Source organism: Macaca mulatta, chromosome 2 (genome assembly GCF_049350105.2).
Source record: "Macaca mulatta isolate MMU2019108-1 chromosome 2, T2T-MMU8v2.0, whole genome shotgun sequence".
NCBI classification, from domain to species: Eukaryota; Metazoa; Chordata; class Mammalia; order Primates; family Cercopithecidae; genus Macaca; species Macaca mulatta.
In genome coordinates, this window is record NC_133407.1 from 58,957,540 (window position 1) to 58,978,009 (window position 20,470).

General features: G+C 41.8%; 1 protein-coding gene across 7 annotated transcripts in view; it reads right to left on the reverse strand.

The window, feature by feature from the left end:
• Positions 1-20,019, reverse strand: part of C2H3orf33 (chromosome 2 C3orf33 homolog) — a 61,124-nt gene extending 41,105 nt beyond the window's left edge. For 5 of the 7 annotated variants that reach the window (XR_001443164.3, XR_013413612.1, XR_013413613.1 and 2 more), the window contains exons 1-2: positions 19,890-20,019; positions 16,342-16,401 (exon numbers count right to left, since the gene is read on the reverse strand). Coding sequence is in view for 2 of the 7 variants with exons in the window: in XM_077991610.1 (XP_077847736.1) it covers positions 16,342-16,401; positions 19,890-20,003 (174 nt within the window). In the remaining 5 variants the exon portion in view is untranslated. Of the gene's footprint in view, positions 1-16,341; positions 16,402-16,884; positions 17,922-19,889 lie in introns of those variants that run through there. The other 2 variants (XR_013413614.1, XR_013413615.1) reach the window with 2 other exon arrangements.
• Positions 20,020-20,470: the final 451 nt, after the last annotated feature.

Here is a 20,470-nt window from a genome sequence, read left to right on the forward strand (position 1 = left end):
TCACTTGAGCTCAGGAGTTTGAGACAATCCTGGGCAACATGCCAAAACCCTGTCTACTAAAAAAAATACAAAACATTAGCTAGGTGTGGTGGCACACACCTGTAGTCCTAGCTACTCAGGAGGCTGAGGTGGGAGAATCGCCTGAGACAGAGAAGTCAATACTGCAGTGAGCCATGGTAGTGCCACTGCACTCCAGCCTGTCTCAGAAAGGAAAAGGGAAAGGACAGGAAAAAGAAAGGAAAAGGAAAGGAAAAAGAGAAGGCGAAAGGGAAGGGGAAGGGAAGGGAAAGAAAGGAAGAAGGAAAGATTGATCTCAAATCAAAAACCGAACTATATAATTTAAGGAAATGAGAGAGAATGCCAAACTAAACCCAAAGCTAGCAGAAGAAAGGAAATACTAAATATGAGAGTACAGACAGGAAAGAGAAAAAAAAAAACAGAGAAAAATTAATGAAACCAAAAGTTGGTTCTTCAAAAAGAACAATAAAACTGACAAATCTTTAGCTAAACGGACTTAAAAAAGAGAGAAAGGACAAAAATTCCTAAGACGGAAATAAAAGAGGGGACATTAGTACAAATTCCACAGAAATGAAAAGAACTATAAAAGACTACTGTGAACCACTGTACACTAACAAATTGGATAACATAGAAGAAATGGATAAACTTGTAGAAACAAAAAACCAGGCCAGGAACACAGTGGCTCACGTCTGTAATCCCAGCACTTTGGAAGGCTGAGGCAGGCGGATCATCTGAGGTCAGGAGTTTGAGACCAACCTGGCCAACATGGCAAAACCCCGTCTCTACTAAAAACACACAAAAATTAGCTGCACATGGTGGTGGGCACCTGTAATCCCAGCTACTTGGGAGGCTGAGGCAGGAGAATCACTTGAACCAGAGAGGCAGAGGTTGCAGTGAGCTGAGATCGTGCCACTGCACTCCAGTCTGGGCAACAGAGCAAGACTCTGTCTCCAAAAAAAAAAAAAAAAAAACCTTCCAGGATGGAATCATGAAGAAAGTAAAAATCCAAGTAGGCCTAAAACTACTAAGGAAGTTAAATCATTAATCAAAAATCTCCCAACATAAGGAAGCCCTGGATCTGACAGCATCACTGGTCAATTCTACCACGGATTTAAAAGGGGACTAACACCAATCCTTCTCAAACTTTTCCCAAAAATTAAAGAGGAGAGAATACTTCTTAACTCAGTCTATAAGGCCAGTGTTACCCTGATACCAAAGCCAGACAAAGATACTGCAAGAAAACTATAGACCAATATCCATTATAAACATTGATGAAGAAATTCTCTACTAAATCACAGAAAAGCAAATTCAGCCACTCTTTTCTTTCTTGAAACAGGGTCTCACTCTGTTACCCACGCTGGAGTGTGGTGGCTTGATCACGGCTCACTGTAGCCTTCACCTGCTGGGCTCAATCGATCCTCCCACCTCAGCCTCCTGAGCAGCTGAGAGCACAAGTATGCTCCACTATGCACACTTAATTTTTTTTTTTTTTTTTTTGAGACAGAGTCTCACTCTGTCACCCAGGCTGGAGTGCAGTGGCATGATCTGCCTCCCGGGTTCAAGCAATTCTCCTGCCTCAGCCTCCCAAGTAGCTGCAACAACAGGCACACATCACCATGCCTGGCTAAGTTTTTGTATTTTAGTAGAGATGGGGTTTCACTGTGTTGCCAAGGCTGGTCTTGAACTCCTGAGCTCAGGCAATCTGCCTGCCTCGGCCTCCCAAAGTGCTAGGATTACAGGCGTGAGCCACTGTGCCCAGCCGTATGCCCAGCTAATTTGTTTTATCTATCTATTTATTTTTTTGTAGAGATGGGGGTCTCTTTATGTTACCCAAGCTGGTCTTGAACTCCTGGGTTCAAGTGATCCTCCCGCCTCAGCCTCCCAAAGTGCTGGGATTACAAATTTAAGCCACCACACCCAGTCTTTCAGCCACATATTTAAAGGATTATACATTATAACCTAGTGGGATTTATTCCTGAAATGCAAGAATGATCCAACATATAAAAATCAACCAGTATAATACACTGCATTAATATAATAAATTACAAAAACACATGGTTACCTCAACTGATATAGAAAAAAACCTTTGTTATCCTTCATGATAACACTTAACAAACTAAGAATGGAAGGCAATTACTTCAACATACTAAGGTCACATATAAAAAAACCATATTCAGCTGGGTGCAGTGGCTCACGCCTGTAATCCTAGCACTTTGGGAGGTCAAGGCAGGTGGATCATGAGGTCAAGAGATCGAGACCATCCTGGCCAACGTGGTGAAACCCTGTCTCTACTAAAAATACAAAAATTAGCCGGGCGTGGTGGCACATGCCTATAATCTCAGCTACTCAGGAAGCTGAGGCAGGAGAATCGCTTGAACCCAGGACGCGGAGGTTGCAGTGAGCTGAGATCGCAGCCACGGCATTCCAGCCTGGGCAACAGAGTGAAACTCCATCAAAAAAAAAAAAGAAAAAAAAAAAAAGAAAAGAAAAAAGAAAAAACCATAGTGAACATTATACTCAATGATCAAAAACTGAAAGCTTTTCCTCTAAGATCAGGAACAAGTCCAGGATGTCCATTCTCACCACTTCTATTCAACAGAGTATTATTGAATGTCTTAGCCAGAGCACATAGACAAGAGAAAAAATAAAAGGCATCTAAAATAGAATAGAAGAATTTAAACACCTCTGTTCACAGATTATATGATCTTATATGTAGAAAACTCTTTAGAAAAACTATTAGAACACACAAATTCAACCAAGTAAAAGAATACAAAGTCAACACACAAAAACCAGTTGCATTTCTAACATTAACAACAAACAATCTGAAAAGGACATTATGAAAGCAATTCCATTTATAATAGCATCACAAAGAATAAAATAATTAGGAATTAACCAAGACAGTGAAAAATGCATACAATAAAACTACAAAACATTGCTAAAAGAAATTAGAGAAGACATAAATGAAAAGACATCCCATGTTTATGGACTGGAAAACTTAATATTGTTTAAATGTCAATATTACACAAAGTTTATCTATAGATTCAATACAATCCCTATCAAAATCCCAATGACCTTTTTTTTTTCCCAGAACTAGGAAAATCCATTCTCAAATTCATGTGGAATCACAAGGGATCTCACATAGCCAAAATAATTTTGAGAAAGAAGAACAAAATTAGAAGACTCACACTTTCTGATTTCAAAACATATTTAGAAGCTACAGTAATCAAAACAGGGTAGTACTGGCATAAAGATAGACATACAGATCAATGCAACAGAGAGGCCAGGAATAAATGCTCACATATACAATTAAACGATTTTCAACAAGGGTGTCAACACCACTCAATGGGGAAAAGACAGGCTTTTCAAAAATGGTGCTGGGAGACCGGGCCTATAATCCCAGCACTTTGGGAGGCCAAGCTGGGTGGATCACTTGAGACCAGGAGTTTGACACCAGCCTGGCCAACACAGTGAAACCCCATCTGTACCAAAAAATACAAACATCAGCCGAATGTAGTGGCACATGCCTGTAGTCCCAGCTACTAGGGAGGCTGAGGCATGAGAATCACTTGAACCCGGGAGACAGAGGTTGCAATGAACCGAGATCACACAACTGCACTCCAGTCTGGGTGACAGAGTGAAACTCTGCCTCAAAGAAAAAAAAAAATGGTGCTGGGAAAACTGAATATTCACATGCAAAAAAAAAAAAAAAAAAAGTTGGGCCCTTATCTAGCCCTATATAAAAAAAATAACTTGATAGAGCAAAGACCTAACCTCAAGAGCTAAAACTATAAAACTCTTTAGAAAAAAATATAGGGCAAAAGCTTCATGACAGTGGATTTGCCCATGATTTCTTGGCTGTGACACCAAAGGCACAGGCAACAATAAAAAAAGAAAAACAGGGCAGAGAAAAATGGCTGAATCATGGATCATCCCCCCCACAGGAATACCAAATTGAACAACGATCCACACAAGAAAGTACCTTCATAAGAACCAAAAATCAGGTGAGCAATCACAGTACCTGGTTTTAATTTCATGACACTGAAGAGAATAGAAAAGACAGTCTTGAACTGCTGATGCCACCCCTCCCCCATTCCTTTGCAGCAGCTGCGTGGCAAGGAGAGAGAATCTATGCACTCAGAGGAGGGGAGAGTACATTGATTATGGGATTTTGCGTTAGAACTCAGAGCTGCCTGTTACAGCAGAAAGCAACACCAGACAACACTGAGCCGAGGCCCATAGAGGAAGTATTTAGACCAGCCCTAGCCAGAAGAGAATCATCCATGCCAGCAGTCAGAACCTGAGGTCCTTCAAGCCTCACCACCACGGGATAATGTACTCTGGGCTCCTAAATAAACTTGAAAGGCAGTCTAGACCACAAGGCCTGCAATTCCTAGGCAAATCCTGGTGCCATGTTGGCTCGAAGCCAGAGAACTTGGGGAACACATGACCCAGTGAGACACCAATGAGGGTGGCCAAGTGAATACTTGTGCCGCACCTCTCTCCTAACCCCAGGTAGCACGGCTCACAGCTCCAGGAGAGATTCCTTCCTTCTACCTGAGAATAGGAAAAGGAAGAGTAAACAGAATTCTGTCTTGCAACTTGGAAACCAGCTCAGCTACAGCAGGATAAAAAAAAAACCAGGCAGAGGATGAAGACTCCCATTCCAGGCCCTAGCTCATAGAGGACATTTCTAGATATGCCCTGGGCCACAAAGCAACCCACTGCCTTGAAGAGAAGAACCCAGTCCTGGCAGGATTCATCACTGGCTGACTCAAGAGCCCTTGGGACCTGAATAACCAACAGCAATACTCAGGCAACACGCGCTACGGGCCTTGGGTAAGACTGAGAGACGCACTGACTTCAGGTGTGACTCAGCACACCTGTGATGGCCGTGGTGAGGCACTCCTTCTACTTGAGAAAAGGAGGGGGAAGACTAAGGGGACACTGTTATGCAGCTTAGGTATCAGCTTTGCCACAGTGGAGTAAAGCACCCCATGGCCTCTTGGGGTCCCCAAGTCCAGGCTTAGGCTCTTGGATACCATTTCTGGATCTGCCCTGGGTCAGTGGGGAGCCCACTTCCCTGATGGGAGAGTCCCTGTACCGGCAACATTCACTGCAAGCTGACTGAAGAAACCTCAGTCCTTGAATGAATATCAGTGGTAGCCAGGCAGTATTTGCCGCAGGCCTGGGATGGTGGGGGCCCCAGGGAGAGACTCTTCTGCTTGTGGAAAGGGGAGGGAAGCGTGGGAAGGACTGTATTGTGGCTTGGGTCCCAGCCCAGCCACAGTAGCATATAGCAGCACCAGGTAGATTTTGAAGATTTACTAGTCCAGGCCCTGGCTCCCAGATGACATCTCTGGACCTACCTGAGACTGGGAGAACTCACCACCCGAAGGGAAGGACACAAGCCTGGTTGGCTTCACCACCTACTGATTCCGGAGCCCTAGGGTCTTCAGTAAACATAGGTAGTAACAAGGCAGCAGTTACCATGGGCCCTGGGAGAGACCCAGTGCTGTGCTGGCTTCAGGTCTGACCAAGTGCAATCCCAGTAGTGGTGGCCACAAGGGTGATTGTGTCACCCCTCCTCCAGCTCCAGGCTCCTCGACACACAGACAGAGAGATTCCACTTGTTTGGGAGAAAGAAAAGGGAAAAACAAGAGTCTCTGCCTGGTAATCCAGAGAATTTTTGCAGATCTTATCCAAGACGGTACATCTATTAGACTGTAAGAGCCACAGTGTTACAGGGCTTGGGATGCCCCCTAATACAAATATGGCTGCAGTGACCAAAAACTTAGATGACAACACCCAAGTGCATTCAAATACCTGGAAATCCTTCCAAAGAAGGACAGGTCCACACAAATCCAGACTGTGAAGACTATAATAAATACCAAAATCTTCAATGCCCAGACATCAATATCCATAAGCATCAAGAATATATATGAAAACGTGACCTCACCAAAAAGAACTAAATAAGGTACCAGTCACCAATCCTGCAGAGACAGAGATATGTGACCTTTTGAACAGAAAATTCAAAATATCTGTTTTGAGGAAACCTAACAAAATTAAAGACAACACAGTGAAAGAATTCAAAATCCTATCAGAGAAATTTAACAAAGAGATAGAAACAGTCAAAAAGAATCAAGCAGAAACTCTGGAGCTGAAAAATGCAATTGACATATTGAAGAATGCATCAGAGTCTCTAAACAGCAGAACTGATCAAGCAGAAGAAAGAATTAGCAAGCCTGAAGACAGGCTATTTGAAAATACACAGTCAGAGGAGAAAAAATTTAAAAAGAATCAAACACTCTTACAAGATCTAGAAAATAGCCTCAAAGGGGCTAATCTAAGAGTTATTGGCCTTGAAAAAGAGGCAGAGAGATAGGGGTAGAAAGTTTATTCAAAGGGATAATAACAGAGAACATCCAAAACCTAGAGAAAGATACTGATATTCAAGTACAAGAAGGTTACAGAACACCAAGCAGATTTAACCAAAAGAAGATCACCACAACACAGTTAATAATCAAATTCCTAAAGGTCAAGGATAAAACCAATGCTAAAAGCAGCAAGAGAAAAGAAACAAATAGCACACAATGGTGCTCCAGTACATCTGGCAGCAGACTTTTCAGTGAAATCCTTACAAGCCAGGAGATAGTGATATGGCATAAACTGCTGAAGAAAAGAAAATATGTATGTGGCAAAAAAAAAAAAAAAAAAAAAAAAAAACTGCAATTACTTTTGCACCAACCTAACAAAGTAGTATAGCCAGTCAAACACAAGAAAGAAATAAAGACTCCTAGACAAACAAAAGCCAGGGGACTTCCTCAACATCAGACATGTCCTACAAGAAATGCTAAAGTGAGTTCTTCAATCTGATGAAAAAAAAAAAAAAAGGATGTTAATGAGCAATAAGAAATCACCTGAAGGTACAAAACTCACTGGTAATAGAAAATACAAAGAAAAATACAGAATATTATAACACTGTAATTGTGGTATGTAAACTACTGTATCTTGAGTAGAAAGGCCAGGCACAGTGGCTCACACCTGTAATCTCAGCACTTTAGGAGGCCGAAGAAGGCAGATAACTGAAGGTTAGGGGTTCAAGACCAGCCTGGCCAACATAGTGAAACCCCATCTCTACTAAAAATACAAAAATTAGCATGGTGGCGCACGCCTATAGTCCCAGCTACTTGGGAGGCTGAGGCAGGAGAATCTCTTGAACCCAAGAGGCAGAGTTTGCAGTGAGCCGAGATCGCGCCCCTGCACTCCAGCCTGGGAGACAGACTGAGACTCTGACTCAAAAAAAAAAAAAAAACAAAAAAAGCTAAAACAGCTTTTCTAGACAGACGTATAATAATATATAAATAGAGAGACATAAAGTTTAAAAGTCAAAGTATAGAGTTATTAAATTTGTCTTTGCTTCATTGTTAGCTTGCTTGTTGTTGTTTTTGTTGTTTTTGAGACAGTCTCACTCAGTCTGGCCCAGGCTGGAGCGCAGTAGTGCGATCTCGGCTCACTGCAGCATCTGCCTCCTGGGTTCAAGTGATTCTCCTGTCTCAGCCTCCCAAGTTGCTGGGATTACTGCTGTGCCCTATCATACCTAGCTAATTTTGTATTTTTAGTAGAGACAGAATTTCACCATGTTGGCCAGTCTGGTCTCAAACTCCTGACCTCAGGTGATCCACCTGCCTCGGCTTCCCAAAGTGCTGGGATTATAGGCGTGAGCCACCGCACCCGGCCTAGTTTGCTTGTTTATGCAATCAGTATTGTCATCAATTTAAAATAACAGGTGATAAGATATTATTTGCAAGCCTCAGGGTAACCTCCAATCAAAGAACATATAACTGATATACAAAAAATAAAAAGCAAAAAATTGAAACACATCACAAGAGAAAATCATCTTTAGTAAAAGGAAGATGAGAAGGATGGAAAGAAGGAAGAGAAGACCACAAAACAAACAAACAAAAAAAATTTTTAATGACAGGAGTAAGTCCTTACTTATTTCAATAACATTGTAAATGAACTAAACTCTCCAAAAGACATAGAGTAGCTAAATGGTTTAAAAAAACAAAACCCAACAATCTTTTGCCTACAAGAAACATACTTCTCTTAATAAAGATACACATAGATTGAAAATAAAGAAATAGAAAGATATTCCATGCAAATAGAAACGACAAAAGAGCAGCAGTAGCTATATTTATGGCAGATTTACAGATAAAATAGTTTTAAGATAAAATAGATTTCAAGACAAAAATTATAAAAAGAGACAACGAAGGTCATTATATAATGACAAAGGGGTCAATTCAGCAAGAGGATACAATTATAAACATATATGCAGCCAACACTGGAGCACCAAGATATAGAGTGCAATTAATATTAGAGCTAGAGCTAAAGAGAGAGGTCCCAATATAATAATAGCGGGAGACGTCAACACCCCACTTTCATCTTCCAGACAGAAAATCAACAAATAAACATCGAACTTAATCTGCACTGTAGACCAAATGGACGTAGCATATTCATAGAACATTTCATCCAATGGCTGAAGAATATACATTCTTCTCCTTAAAGCACTTTATAGTACTTATAGCGTTCTCAAGGATAGACCATGTTAGGTCAAAAAACAAATCTTAAAAAATTTCAAGCCAAGTGTGGTGGCTCACGCCTGTAATCCCAGCACTTTGGGAGGCCAAGGCAGGCAGACCACCTGAGTTTGGGAATTCAAGACCAGCCTGGCCAACACGGCGAACCCTGTTTCTACCAAAAATACAAAAATTAGCCAGACGTGGTGGTGCATGCCTGTAATCCCAGCTAATCAGGAGGCTGAGGCAGGAGAATTGATTGAACCCAGGAGGTGGAAGTTGGAGTGAGCCAAGATCGCGCCACTGCACTCCAGCCTGGGCAACAGAGCAAGACTCCATCTCAACAAACGAATAAAAATAAAAATTTCAAAAAAATCAAAATTATATCAAACATCTTCTCTGACTACAATGGAATACAACTAGAAATCAATAACAAGAGGAATCTTGGAAACTATACAAACACATGGAAATTAAACAATGTGGTCCTGAATGACCAATGAGACAACAAAAAAATTAAGAAAGAAATTTAAAAATGTATTGAATCAAATGGTAATGAAGGCCGGGCACGGTGGCTCACACCTGTAATTCCAGCACTTTGGGAGGCCAAGGTGGGCAGACTACCTGAGTTCAGGAATTCAAGACCAGCCTGGCCAACATGGTGAAACCCTGTCTCTACTAAAAATATAAAAATTAGCTAGATGTGGTGGTACACTCCTGTAATCCCAGCTAATCAGGAGGCTGAGGCAGGAGAATTGCTTGAACCCAGAAGGCGGAAGTTGCAGTGAGCCAAGATCGTGCCACTGTACTCCAGCCTGGGCAACACAGCAAGACTCCATCTAAAAAAAAAAAAAAGATAATGAAAACACAACATATCAACACCCATGGCATACAGCAAAAGCAGTATTAAAAGGAAATTTTATAGCTATAAGCACCTACAAAAAAGTAGAAAAATAAACAATGATCTGTTTAAAAGAACTAGAAAAGTTGGCCGGGCACGGTGGCTCAAGCCTGTAATCCCAGCACTTTGGGAGGCCGAGACGGGTGGATCACGAGGTCAGGAGATCGAGACCATCCTGGCTAACACGGTGAAACCCCGTCTCTACTAAAAAAAAAAATACAAAAAACTAGCCGGGCGATGTGGCAGACGCCTGTAGTCCCAGCTACTCGGGAGGCTGAGGCAAGAGAATGGCGTGAACTCGGGAGGCGGAGCTTGCAGTGAGCTGAGATCCGGCCACTGCACTCCAGCCTGGGCGACAGAGCGAGACTCCGTCTCAAAAAAAAAAAAAAAAAAGAACTAGAAAAGCAAGAGCAAACCAAACTCCAAATTAGTAGAAGAAAAGAAATAATAAAGATCAGAGCAAAAATAAATGAAATTACAATGGAGGAATACAAAAGATTAGGGATATGAAAAGTTGGTTTTTTGAAAAGATAAACAAAGCCAACAACCCTTTAGCCAGACTAAGAAAAAAAGAGAAGAGACTCAAATAAATAAAATCAGAAATGAAAAAGGAGACATTACAACCAATACCACAAAAATTCAAAAAATTATTAGAGGCTACTATGAACAAGTATATGCCAATAAGTTGGAAAACCTAGAAGAAATAGATAATTCCTAGACATGTACAACCTACCAGTATTGTAACATGAAGAAATCCAAAACCTGAACAGATCAATAACAAGTAATGAAAACAAAGCCCTAATAAAAAGTAATGATATCAAAGCTGTAATAAAAACTGCCAGCAATGAAGAGCCCAGGACTCAATGACTTCATTGCTGAATTTTACCATACGTTTAAGAAAAAAATAAATACCAATCCTACTCAAACGATTCAAAAAATAGAGGAAGAGGGAATACTTCCACACTCATTCTACAAGGTCAGTATTACCCTGATACCAAAACCAGACAAAGACACATCAAAAAAGAAAACTATAAGTCAATATTCCTAATGAACATTAATGCAAAAATCCCCAAAGAAATACCTGCAAATCAAATTCAACAACATATTAAAAAGATCATTCATCTTTGACCAAGTGGGATTTATCCCAGGAATGCAAGGATGGTTCAACATACATAAATCAATCAATGTGATACATCATATTGACAAAATGAAGGACAGGGCTGGCACGGTGGCTCATGCCTGTAATCCCAGTACTTTGAGAGGCCAAGGCAGGCAGGTCACCTGAAGTCAGGAGTTCAAGACTAGCCTGGTCAACACGGCAAAACCCCGCCTCTACTAAAAATACAAAAATTAGCCAGGCATAATGGCAAGTGCCTGTAATTCCAGCTACTTGGGAGGCTGAAGAGGAGAATTGCTTGAATCTGGGAGGTGGAGGTTGCAGTAGCTGAGATCACACCACTGCTCTCCAGCCTGGGTGACAGAGAGAGACTCCATCTCAAAGAAAAGGCAAAAACCATACAAACATGAACATTTCAATAGATGCTAAAAAAAGTATTGGATAAAATCAACATTCCTTCATGATTAAACTCTCACAAAATGCTACAGAAGGAACATACGTCAACACAATAAAAGCTATATACAACAGACCCACAGCCCTAGTATCATATTGAATGGGGAAAAACTGAAAGCCTTTCCTCCGTGATCTAGAATATGACAAGGATGCCCACTCACCACTGTTATTCAATATAGTACTAGAAGTCCTAGCTAGAGCACTCAGACAAGAGAAAGAAATTAAGAGCATCTGAATTGGAAAAAAAGAAGTCAAATTTTTCTTGTTTGCAAATGATATGATCCTGTATTTGAAAAAATCTAAAGACTCCACCAAAAGACTATTGAAACTGATAAACAAATTCAGTACAGTTGCAGGATACAATATCAATATATAAGTCTGGCATTTCTATATGCCAACAGTGAACAATATGAAAAAGAAATCAAGAAATTAATCCCATTTACAATATCTGGAAATAAAATTAAATACCTAGGAATTAATTTACCCAAAGAAGTGAAAGATTTCTACAATGAAAACTGTAATACACTGGGCTGGGCACGGTGGCTCACGTCTGTAATCCCAGCACTTTGGGAGGCCAAGGTGGGCAGATCACTTGAGACCAGGAGTTCAAGACCAGCCTGGCCAATATGGTGAAACCTTGTCTCTACTAAAAATACAAAACTTAGCCAGGCGTGGTGGCGCAGGCTTGTAATCCCAGCTACTTGGGAGGTTGAGGCATGAGAATCACTTGAACCCAGGAGGTGGAGGTTTCAGTGAGCCAAGATTGTACCACTGTACTCCAGCCTGAGTGACAGGGTGAGACTCTGTCTCAAAGGAAAAAAAAAAAAAAAAAAAGCTATAAAACACCAATGAAATAAATTGAAAAGGGTATAAACAATGAGAAAATTTTCCATGTTCATGGATGGATTGGAAGAATCAATATTGTTAAAATGCCCTTATTACCCAAAGCAAGCTACAGATTCAATGCAATCCCTATCAAAATACCAATGGCATTCTTCACAGAAACAGAAAAACAATCCTCAAATTTACATGGAGCCACAAAAGACCCAGAATAGCCAAAGCTATCCTGAGTATAATGAACAAAACTGGAACAATCACATTACTTGACTTCAAATTATAAGAGCTATAGTAACTAAAATGGCATGGTACTGGCATAAAAACAGACACATAGACCAATGGAACAGAATTGAGAACCCAGAAACAAATCCATACATCTACACTGAACTCATTTTCAACAAAGGGCCAAGAACATAAATTGGAGAAAGGGCAGTCTCTTTGATAGATGGTGCTGGGAATACTGAATGTCCATATGCAAAAGAATGAAGCTAGACCTCTCTCTCTCATCATATACAAAAATAAAATCAAAATGCATTAAAGACTTAAATCTAAGACCTCAAACTATAACTCTACTACAAGAAAACATTGGGGAAACTCTCCAGGACACTGGACTGAGCAAAGATTTCTTGAAAAATACCCTGTAAGCACAGGCAACCAAAGAAAAAACAGACAAATGGGATAACATCAAATTAAAAAGCTTCTGCACCTCAAAGGAAACAATAACCAAAGTGAAGAGACAACCCACAGAACGGGAGAAAATATATGCAAACTATCCATCTGACAAGGAATTAATAACCAGATTATATAAAGAGCTCAAGCAACTCTACAGGAAAAAAAAAATCTAACAATCCCATTTAAAAATGGTCGTGAGATATGAATAGGCATTTCTCAAAAGAAGACATACAAATGGCAAACAGGTATATGAAAAGGTGCTCAACATCACTGATCACCAGAGAAATGAAAATCAAAATTACAATAGGATATCATCTCACCCCAATTAAAATGGCTTTTATCCAAAAGATAGGCAATAACAAATGCTGGCAAGGATGAAAAGGAAACCCTCGTACACTGTTGGTGAAAATGTAAATTGTTACAACCGTTATGGAGAACAGTTTGGAGGCTCCTCAAAAAACTAAAAATAGAAGTACCATATGATCCAGCAATTCCACTGTTAGATATATATCAAAAGAAAGGAAATCAGTATATCACAGAGATACCTTTAATCCCGTGCTTATCGCAGCACTATTCACAATAGCCACGATTTGGAAGCAACCTAAGTGTCCATCACCAGATGAATGGATAAAGAAAATGTGGGCTGGGTGCAGTGGATCATGTCTGTAATCCCAGCACTTTGGGAGGCCAAGGCAGGCAGATCACTTGAGTGCAGGAGCTGGAGATCAGCCTGGGTAACATCTCCAAAAAGTACAAAATTTAGCCAGGCATGCTGGTTCACACCTGTGGTCCCAGCTACTCAGGAGGCTGACATGGGAGGATCACTTGAGCCCTGAAGATCGAGGCTGCAATGAGTCATGATCACACTACTGCACTCAACCTGGGTGACAGAGTGAGACCTTGTCTCAAAAAAGAAAAGAGAAAATATGGTACATATACATGGTAGAATACTATTCAGCCTTAAATAGAACTGTTGTTTGCAACACCATGGATAGAATAGAGGTCATCATGTTAAGTGAAGTAAGCCAAGCAGAGAAAGACAAACTTTGCATTGTTCTTACTTATCTGAGGGAACTAAAAAATGTAAAAATTGAATTCATGGAGACGGAGAGTAGAATAATGGTCACTAGAACCTGGGAAGGGTAGCTGGGCATGAGCAAGAAGTGGGGTTGGTTAATGAGTATGACCATGTAATTAAATAGAATGAATAAGATCTAGTATTTGGTAGCACAACAGGGTAACTACAGTCAACAATAATTTATCGTACATTTTTAAATAACTAAAAGAGCATAATTGGATTGTTTGCAACACAAAAAAAGAATAAATGCTTGAGGTGATGAATATCCTATTTACTCTGATGTGATTATTATGGACTGTATGCCTGTATCAAAATATCTCATGTACCTCATGAATATATACACCTAGTATGTACCCACAAAAATTAAAATGAAAAAAGGAAAAAGCAGACAAATTGGACTTCATAGAAATTAAAAACTTGCACATCAATGAGCACTGTCAACAGAGATTAGAAAAAGTAAACACACAGGTGGGGTGCAGTGGCTCATGTCTGTAATCCCAGCACTTTGGGAGGCTAAGATGGGAGAACTGCTTGAGGACAAGAGTTCAAGACCAGCCTGGGCAGCACAGAGAGATGCCATTGCTACAGAAAAATTAAAAATTAGCCAGGCATGGTGGCAGGTGCCTTTAGTCCTAGCTACTCAGGAAGCTGAGACAGGAGGATCACTTGAGGCCAAGAGGTTGAGGCTGCAGTGAGCCATGATCATGCTGGTGTGCTCTAGCCTGGTCAACAGAGTGAGACCTTGTCTCCAAAAAAAAAAAAAAAAAAAAAAAAAAAGGCAACATACAGATTGGATGTGAGAAAAAATTTGCAAATCATTTATCTAATTAGGGACTCAGAATGTAGAGAACTCCTAAAATTCAACAACAACAAAAAAACAAACAACCCCATTCAAAAAGGGGCAAAAGAACTGAATAGACATTTATACAAAAAACACATATGAAAGGTCAATAACCACATGAAAAGATGCTCAATATCACTAATCATTAGAGAAATGCAAATCAAAACAACAATGAGATACTACCTCAAGCCCATTAGGATAACTACTAACAAAAAAACAGAAAATAATAATTGTTGGTAAGGATATGGTGAAATTGAAACTCTTGTGCATTGTTAGTGGTAATATAAAATAGTATAGCCACTGTAAAAAACAGTATAGCAGTTACTCAAAAAATTAAAAATAGGCCAGGTGCAGTGGCTCACGCCTGTTATCCCAGCACCTTGGGAGGCCGAGGCAGGTGGATCACTTGAGATCAAGAGTTCGAGACCAGCCTGACCAACATGGTAAAACTGTCTCTACCAAAAATACAAAACAATTAGTCAGGTGTGGTGGCAGGCGCCTGTAATCCCAGCTCCTCGGGAGGCTGAGGCAGGAGAATCGCTTGAACCCGGGAGGCAGAGGTTACAGTGAGCTGAGATCACACCACTTCACTCCTTCCTGGGCAACAGAGTGAGACTCTGCCTAAAAAAAAAAAAAAAACAATTAAAAACACAATGACCATCTAATCCACTTCTGGGTATGTAACTGAAACTCAAAATAACTGAAAGCAGGATCTCGAAGAGATATTTATACATTCATATTCATAGCAGCATTATTCACGACAGCTCAAACATGGAAGCAACCGAAGTGTCCATCAACAAATGAACAGAGAAGCAAAATGTAATATACACTTACAATGGGATATTGTCCATCTTAAAAAGGACAAAAATTATGATATATGCAACAGCGTGGATGAATCTTAGTAATACCAGGCTAAGTGAAAAAAAGCCAGTCACAAAAGAATACAATATGACGCCACTTATATGAGGTATCTGGAATGGTCAAAATCATAGAGACAGAAATGGAATGATGGGTACCAGGGGATGAAGGGAAAAGGAAGTTGGAGTTACTGTTTTTTTGTTTTGTTTTGTTGTTTGAGACAGAGTTTCACTCTTGTTGCCCAGGCTGGAGTGCAGTGACACAGTTTCAGCTCACTGCAGCCTCTGCTCCCGGGTTCAAGTTATTCTCCTGCCTCAGTCTCCTGAGTAGCTGGGATTACAGGCACCTGCCACCACACCTGGCTAATTGTTCGTATTTTTAGCAGAGACAGGGTTTCATCATGTTGGCCAGGCTGGTCTCGATCTCCTGACCTCAGGTGATCCACCCGCCTCAGCCTCCCGAAGTGCTGGGATTACAGGCATAAGCCACCGCACCGTCCCCTGGAGTTGTTTAATGGGCATGGAAAAAATATTATGTCTATTATGCTACCAATAAAACGTTATTGAAAAAGCTAAGACAATGTGCTAACTGGAAGCATAAATTATTGAGTGCTAAGGGACATAATCCAACTGTGGTCTAAATCAAAAAGCACCACACACACACACAAAAAACACTTTTAAGATATTCTACAGTGTTTAAAATGCAAATATAGTGATTATAACAGTCTAGCAAACTAAATCCTTTTCAGATTCCTTTTTAAGCACAAAAAAAAAGTGATTATGGAAATACAGACCATGCAATTACTTTCTGTAAAATCCTGTGGATGTGTTAGGTTTAAACCAACACCTTAAAATATGTTCACTGTTCTAAAATACTATTTAAAAGCTACTAATACGAGTAACAATATGATACACTGTTTGAGATAAAAATTGTCTGAAATGGGAATAAACTACCTACCGCTTGTTGTAAAGTCTTTTTCATTTTTTAACTTACCAGTCGAATGCTTCTTAGAAGTAACATTATTCCAACTATGGCCATTCCAGTGCTGATGTTCTACAGAAAGAGATTTAAGGGTTAACCCTCACTAATTATTATTCACAATAATGAAAGCACTAATTAGAAAGTGGAAAAAAAGAGGACTGTGCTCTCTATATCTAATTGTACAAACAATGTATGTCCTTCAAATAAAGGCCCACTTCTTCAAAAACCGTCCACTCATTCATTAATCTTTCCTTCTTTTAACTTTTATAGTACTCAAATTCTTTCCCAAACTGGCACACAGAGAAATTTATATATATGTAAACATATACACACACATATACACACCCACCCATCCCGATACACACATACATATATGTATATAGTATTGGATTGTTCTCTACTGATATTATTTAACTATCAGTAGTACCATGAATAGATTAGCTGGTCTAGTACTTCCTATACAGTACCCATAGTAATTAGTATAACCTTGCATCCATGGTAGGAATTTAAGTATTTGGTAGAAAATGTTATCACTAAAACCTTAAAATACAGTACCTTGGCAGATGTGGGTAAATGGCTGGGAAATACTCAGTGATGTTTTTAAAGTGTTTCATTTAAACTAGGGTAGGCCTAAAGAAGTTAATGAAAAATTAAGAATCCTGCAACTCTCTCAAAAACAGAGATAATCTAACACACTTTCCTTCAATCAATACAATTAGGTATATAAGAAATGAGATTGGCCGGGCGCGGTAGCTCAAGCCTGTAATCCCAGCACTTTGGGAGGCCGAGACAGGCGGATCACGAGGTCAGGAGATCGAGACTATCCTGGCTAACCCGGTGAAACCCCGTCTCTACTAAAAAATACAAAAAACTAGCCGGGCGAGGTGGTGGGCGCCTGTAGTCCCAGCTATTCGCGAGGCTGAGGCAGGAGAATGGTGTAAACCCGGGAGGCGGAGCTTGCAGTGAGCTGAAATCCTCCATCTCAAAAAAAAAAAAAAAAAAAGAAATGAGATTGAGGCCAGGTGCGGTACCTCACACCTGCAGTCCCAGCACTTGGGGAGGCTGAGGCTGGTGGATCACTTGAGGCCAGGAGTTTGAGACCAGCCTGGCCAACATGGTGAAACCTCATCTCTACTAAAAATACAAAAAACTAGCCGGATGTGGTAGCACACATCTGTAATTCCAGCCACTCAGGAGGCTAAGGCACAAGAATTGCTAGAACCCAGGAGGTGGAGGTTGCAGTGAGCCGAGATTGTGCCACTGCACTCCAGCCTGGGCGACAGAGCCAGACTCTGTCTCAAAATAAAAAAGAGGCTGGGCGCGGTGGCTCATGCTTGTAATCCCAGCATTTTGGGAGGCCGAGGCGGGCGGATCACCTGAGGTCAGGAGTTCGAGACCAGCCTGGCCAACATGGCGAAACCCCATCTCTACTAAAAATTAAAAAATTAGCCGGGCATGGTGGCAGGCACCTGTAATCCCAGCTACTCGGGAGGCTGAGGCAGGAGAATCGCTTGAACCCAGGAGGCAGAGGTTGCAGTGAGCCAAGATCGCACCATTGCACTCCAGCCTGGGGGACAAGTGTGAGACTTCGTCTAAAAAGAAAAAGAAAAAGAAAAAAAATGAGATTGAAAAAACGCACAAAGGTACATACGCTGGGTTCTATGACCGGATTATTTGTAATATTATAACCATGTTCTAATTTAAACAACTTCCTCCCATAATCCTTCTGAAGTCATTTTTTAATTTGAAATAACCCATGCATCTATTGCTGCTTAACTGGAAGAAATGAGTTTTCACCAATTAACACATATATTATTTACCATTCGATGATGCCACAAATATTTATCTAGCACTTACTAAGTGACAGGCATTACTCTAAGAACTAGGGCTACAATGGTGAGTGAAAACAGGCATGGCTTTGGACTTTGTGCTGCTTGGCTGCAGAGCATTTGCAAAGTTATCTTACTCAACTTTTCAGTATTATTTTTTAAAGGTAATGATTCCTTCTGAAAACATTTTCTTCACTTGGCTTCTAGAACACCAGGCTGTCCTGACTTTCTTACGACCTCACTGTCTGCTTCCTCTTGGTCTTTGCTGACTTTCTCTTTACTCCCCAGATTCTCAATGTGATAATCCCCCAAATTCTAGGGCTTCTTCAGTAGCTTTTCTCACTTGCTCTGAGATGTTACTCAAGTCCACAGCTTTAAATGCTACTTAAGGTTTATGCAGGTCATTCCCAGTGTTCTATGTCAGGTTCTGATCTCCCTTCAACACCAGACTCCATATCCAGTTGCCAAGAACAGCATCTACAATTCTGCTTAGAAGTCTAATAACCATCTTCAAGTTTGCACATCTCCATGTACATGTCCAAAAAGTTATCTAGATTTTCCCCAACAAATCATTTACTCCAACTCCTTCTCCTTATCAGCAACTATTACCAGCCTCCTTAGACCTCTTTCTTTGTACCTCACACCCAAACAATTCATATCACCACAATTCTGTGTCTTAGCCACAACTCTCTCTCGCCTGGTGGCCAAAATGTCCCCCTCTTGCTTCAACTCCAGAGGCTTAGTGCTTCAGGAAAAAAAAAAAAAAAAAGGCAGGGCACCAGTGGCTGATGCCTATAATCCCAGTGCTTTGGGAGGCTGAGGCGGGCAGATCCCTTGAGGCCAGGAGTTCAAGGCCAGCCTGGACAACACAGGGAGACCTTGTCTCTACAAACAAAAAACAAATTAGCCTGGTGTGGTGACAAGTGCCTTGTAGCCCCAGTTACTCGGGAGCCTGAAGTGGGAGGATTGCTTAAGCACAGGGAGTGGAGGCTGCAATGAGACATAATGGTGCCACTGCACTCCAGGCGTGACAAGAGTGAGGCTCTGTCTCAAAAAAAAGAAATCTATTCGGGAGGCTGAGGTGGGAGATCACTTGAGGCCAGGAGTTGGAGGCCACCCGGGCAACATACCAAGATTCCCAGTCTCTAATTCTAAAAGAAAGTAGTCGATGGGGGTAGCGCAAGCCTGTGGTTCCAGCTACTTGGGAGGCTGAAGTGGGAGGATTTTTTCAGCCCAGGAGGTGGAGCGGCAGCAGTGAGCTATGATCGTGCCACTGCACTCCAGCTTGGGCCAGAGAGGAATACCCCGTCCCTAAAAAAATAAAATTAAAAATAAATAAAAATTAGAAATGCTCTCTCCAAAGGTGTACAGGACTTCCCTGCTCTTCCTCGGTCTCCTCTCTGGGCTCTCCCCAAACGCTCTAATGGAACAAGTGGCATCCCGGAGCTGGGCTGCGTCTCACCCTTTGAGGTGCCCGCCCCCCACAGCCCAGCAAGCATCCTGCACAGTCCTTGCAATAATGAGGCCGAACTGGCCCCCTGGCCCGCCCCCGGCCCTCTGCAGCCCTGCACGCACTACACTCGCGATGTCTGCCTCTCGAGCTCACTCCCCCGCAGTTTTCTGTCGCTCCCCGGCCCCGGCGGGATCCACGCCTGAGGCCTCACGTTCTTCTCAGGGTCGCTCGGTGCCGCCCCGCGCCCACCGCCCGCCCAGACCGCGTGGCTGCAGTACCCGGACTAGGCGCAGGTGGTCGTCTGCCCACTGCGAGATCCGAGCCACGACGTTGGGCTCCATTCCGTCCCTGTCGGGAGACTGGGAGCCTGAGGCCGCGGGCTGCCCCGCCATGTTCCCGGCCTCCTGCGAGCGGGCCCTGCGCTCCTCCGGCTGGCGGCAGGGGGCGCCGCGCACCTCGGGAAGGCGGCGGGGTCCCCTGCCCCGCCGACCGGAGTGGCCCCGCGACCTGCAGTCGCCAGTGGGCGGGCCCCAGATATCAGATGTCTTAACAGTGCCTCAACCGCTTTTATGCAGGGTGATTCCACGATGCAGGCGATCTCTGAACGGCACTGCAGGGGTTGAAGCATTCCCGACCAAGCTAGTAGGGTGATTTTCAATTGGTGACTTTAATTCACCCTGCTGCAGTGTGGTTTCCGCAGGTGCCACACAAGGAAGGAAATTGAAGTAATTCATTCCTTCCACCTGCTCCCAAACACAAACATGCATTTTTTTAACCAAATACGGCCTGTCCTTGAAACCTATGCATATTTCTTATATTCGAATTGTGCTTTAAAGTTTTAAGAGCTGCTCTGAAAGCC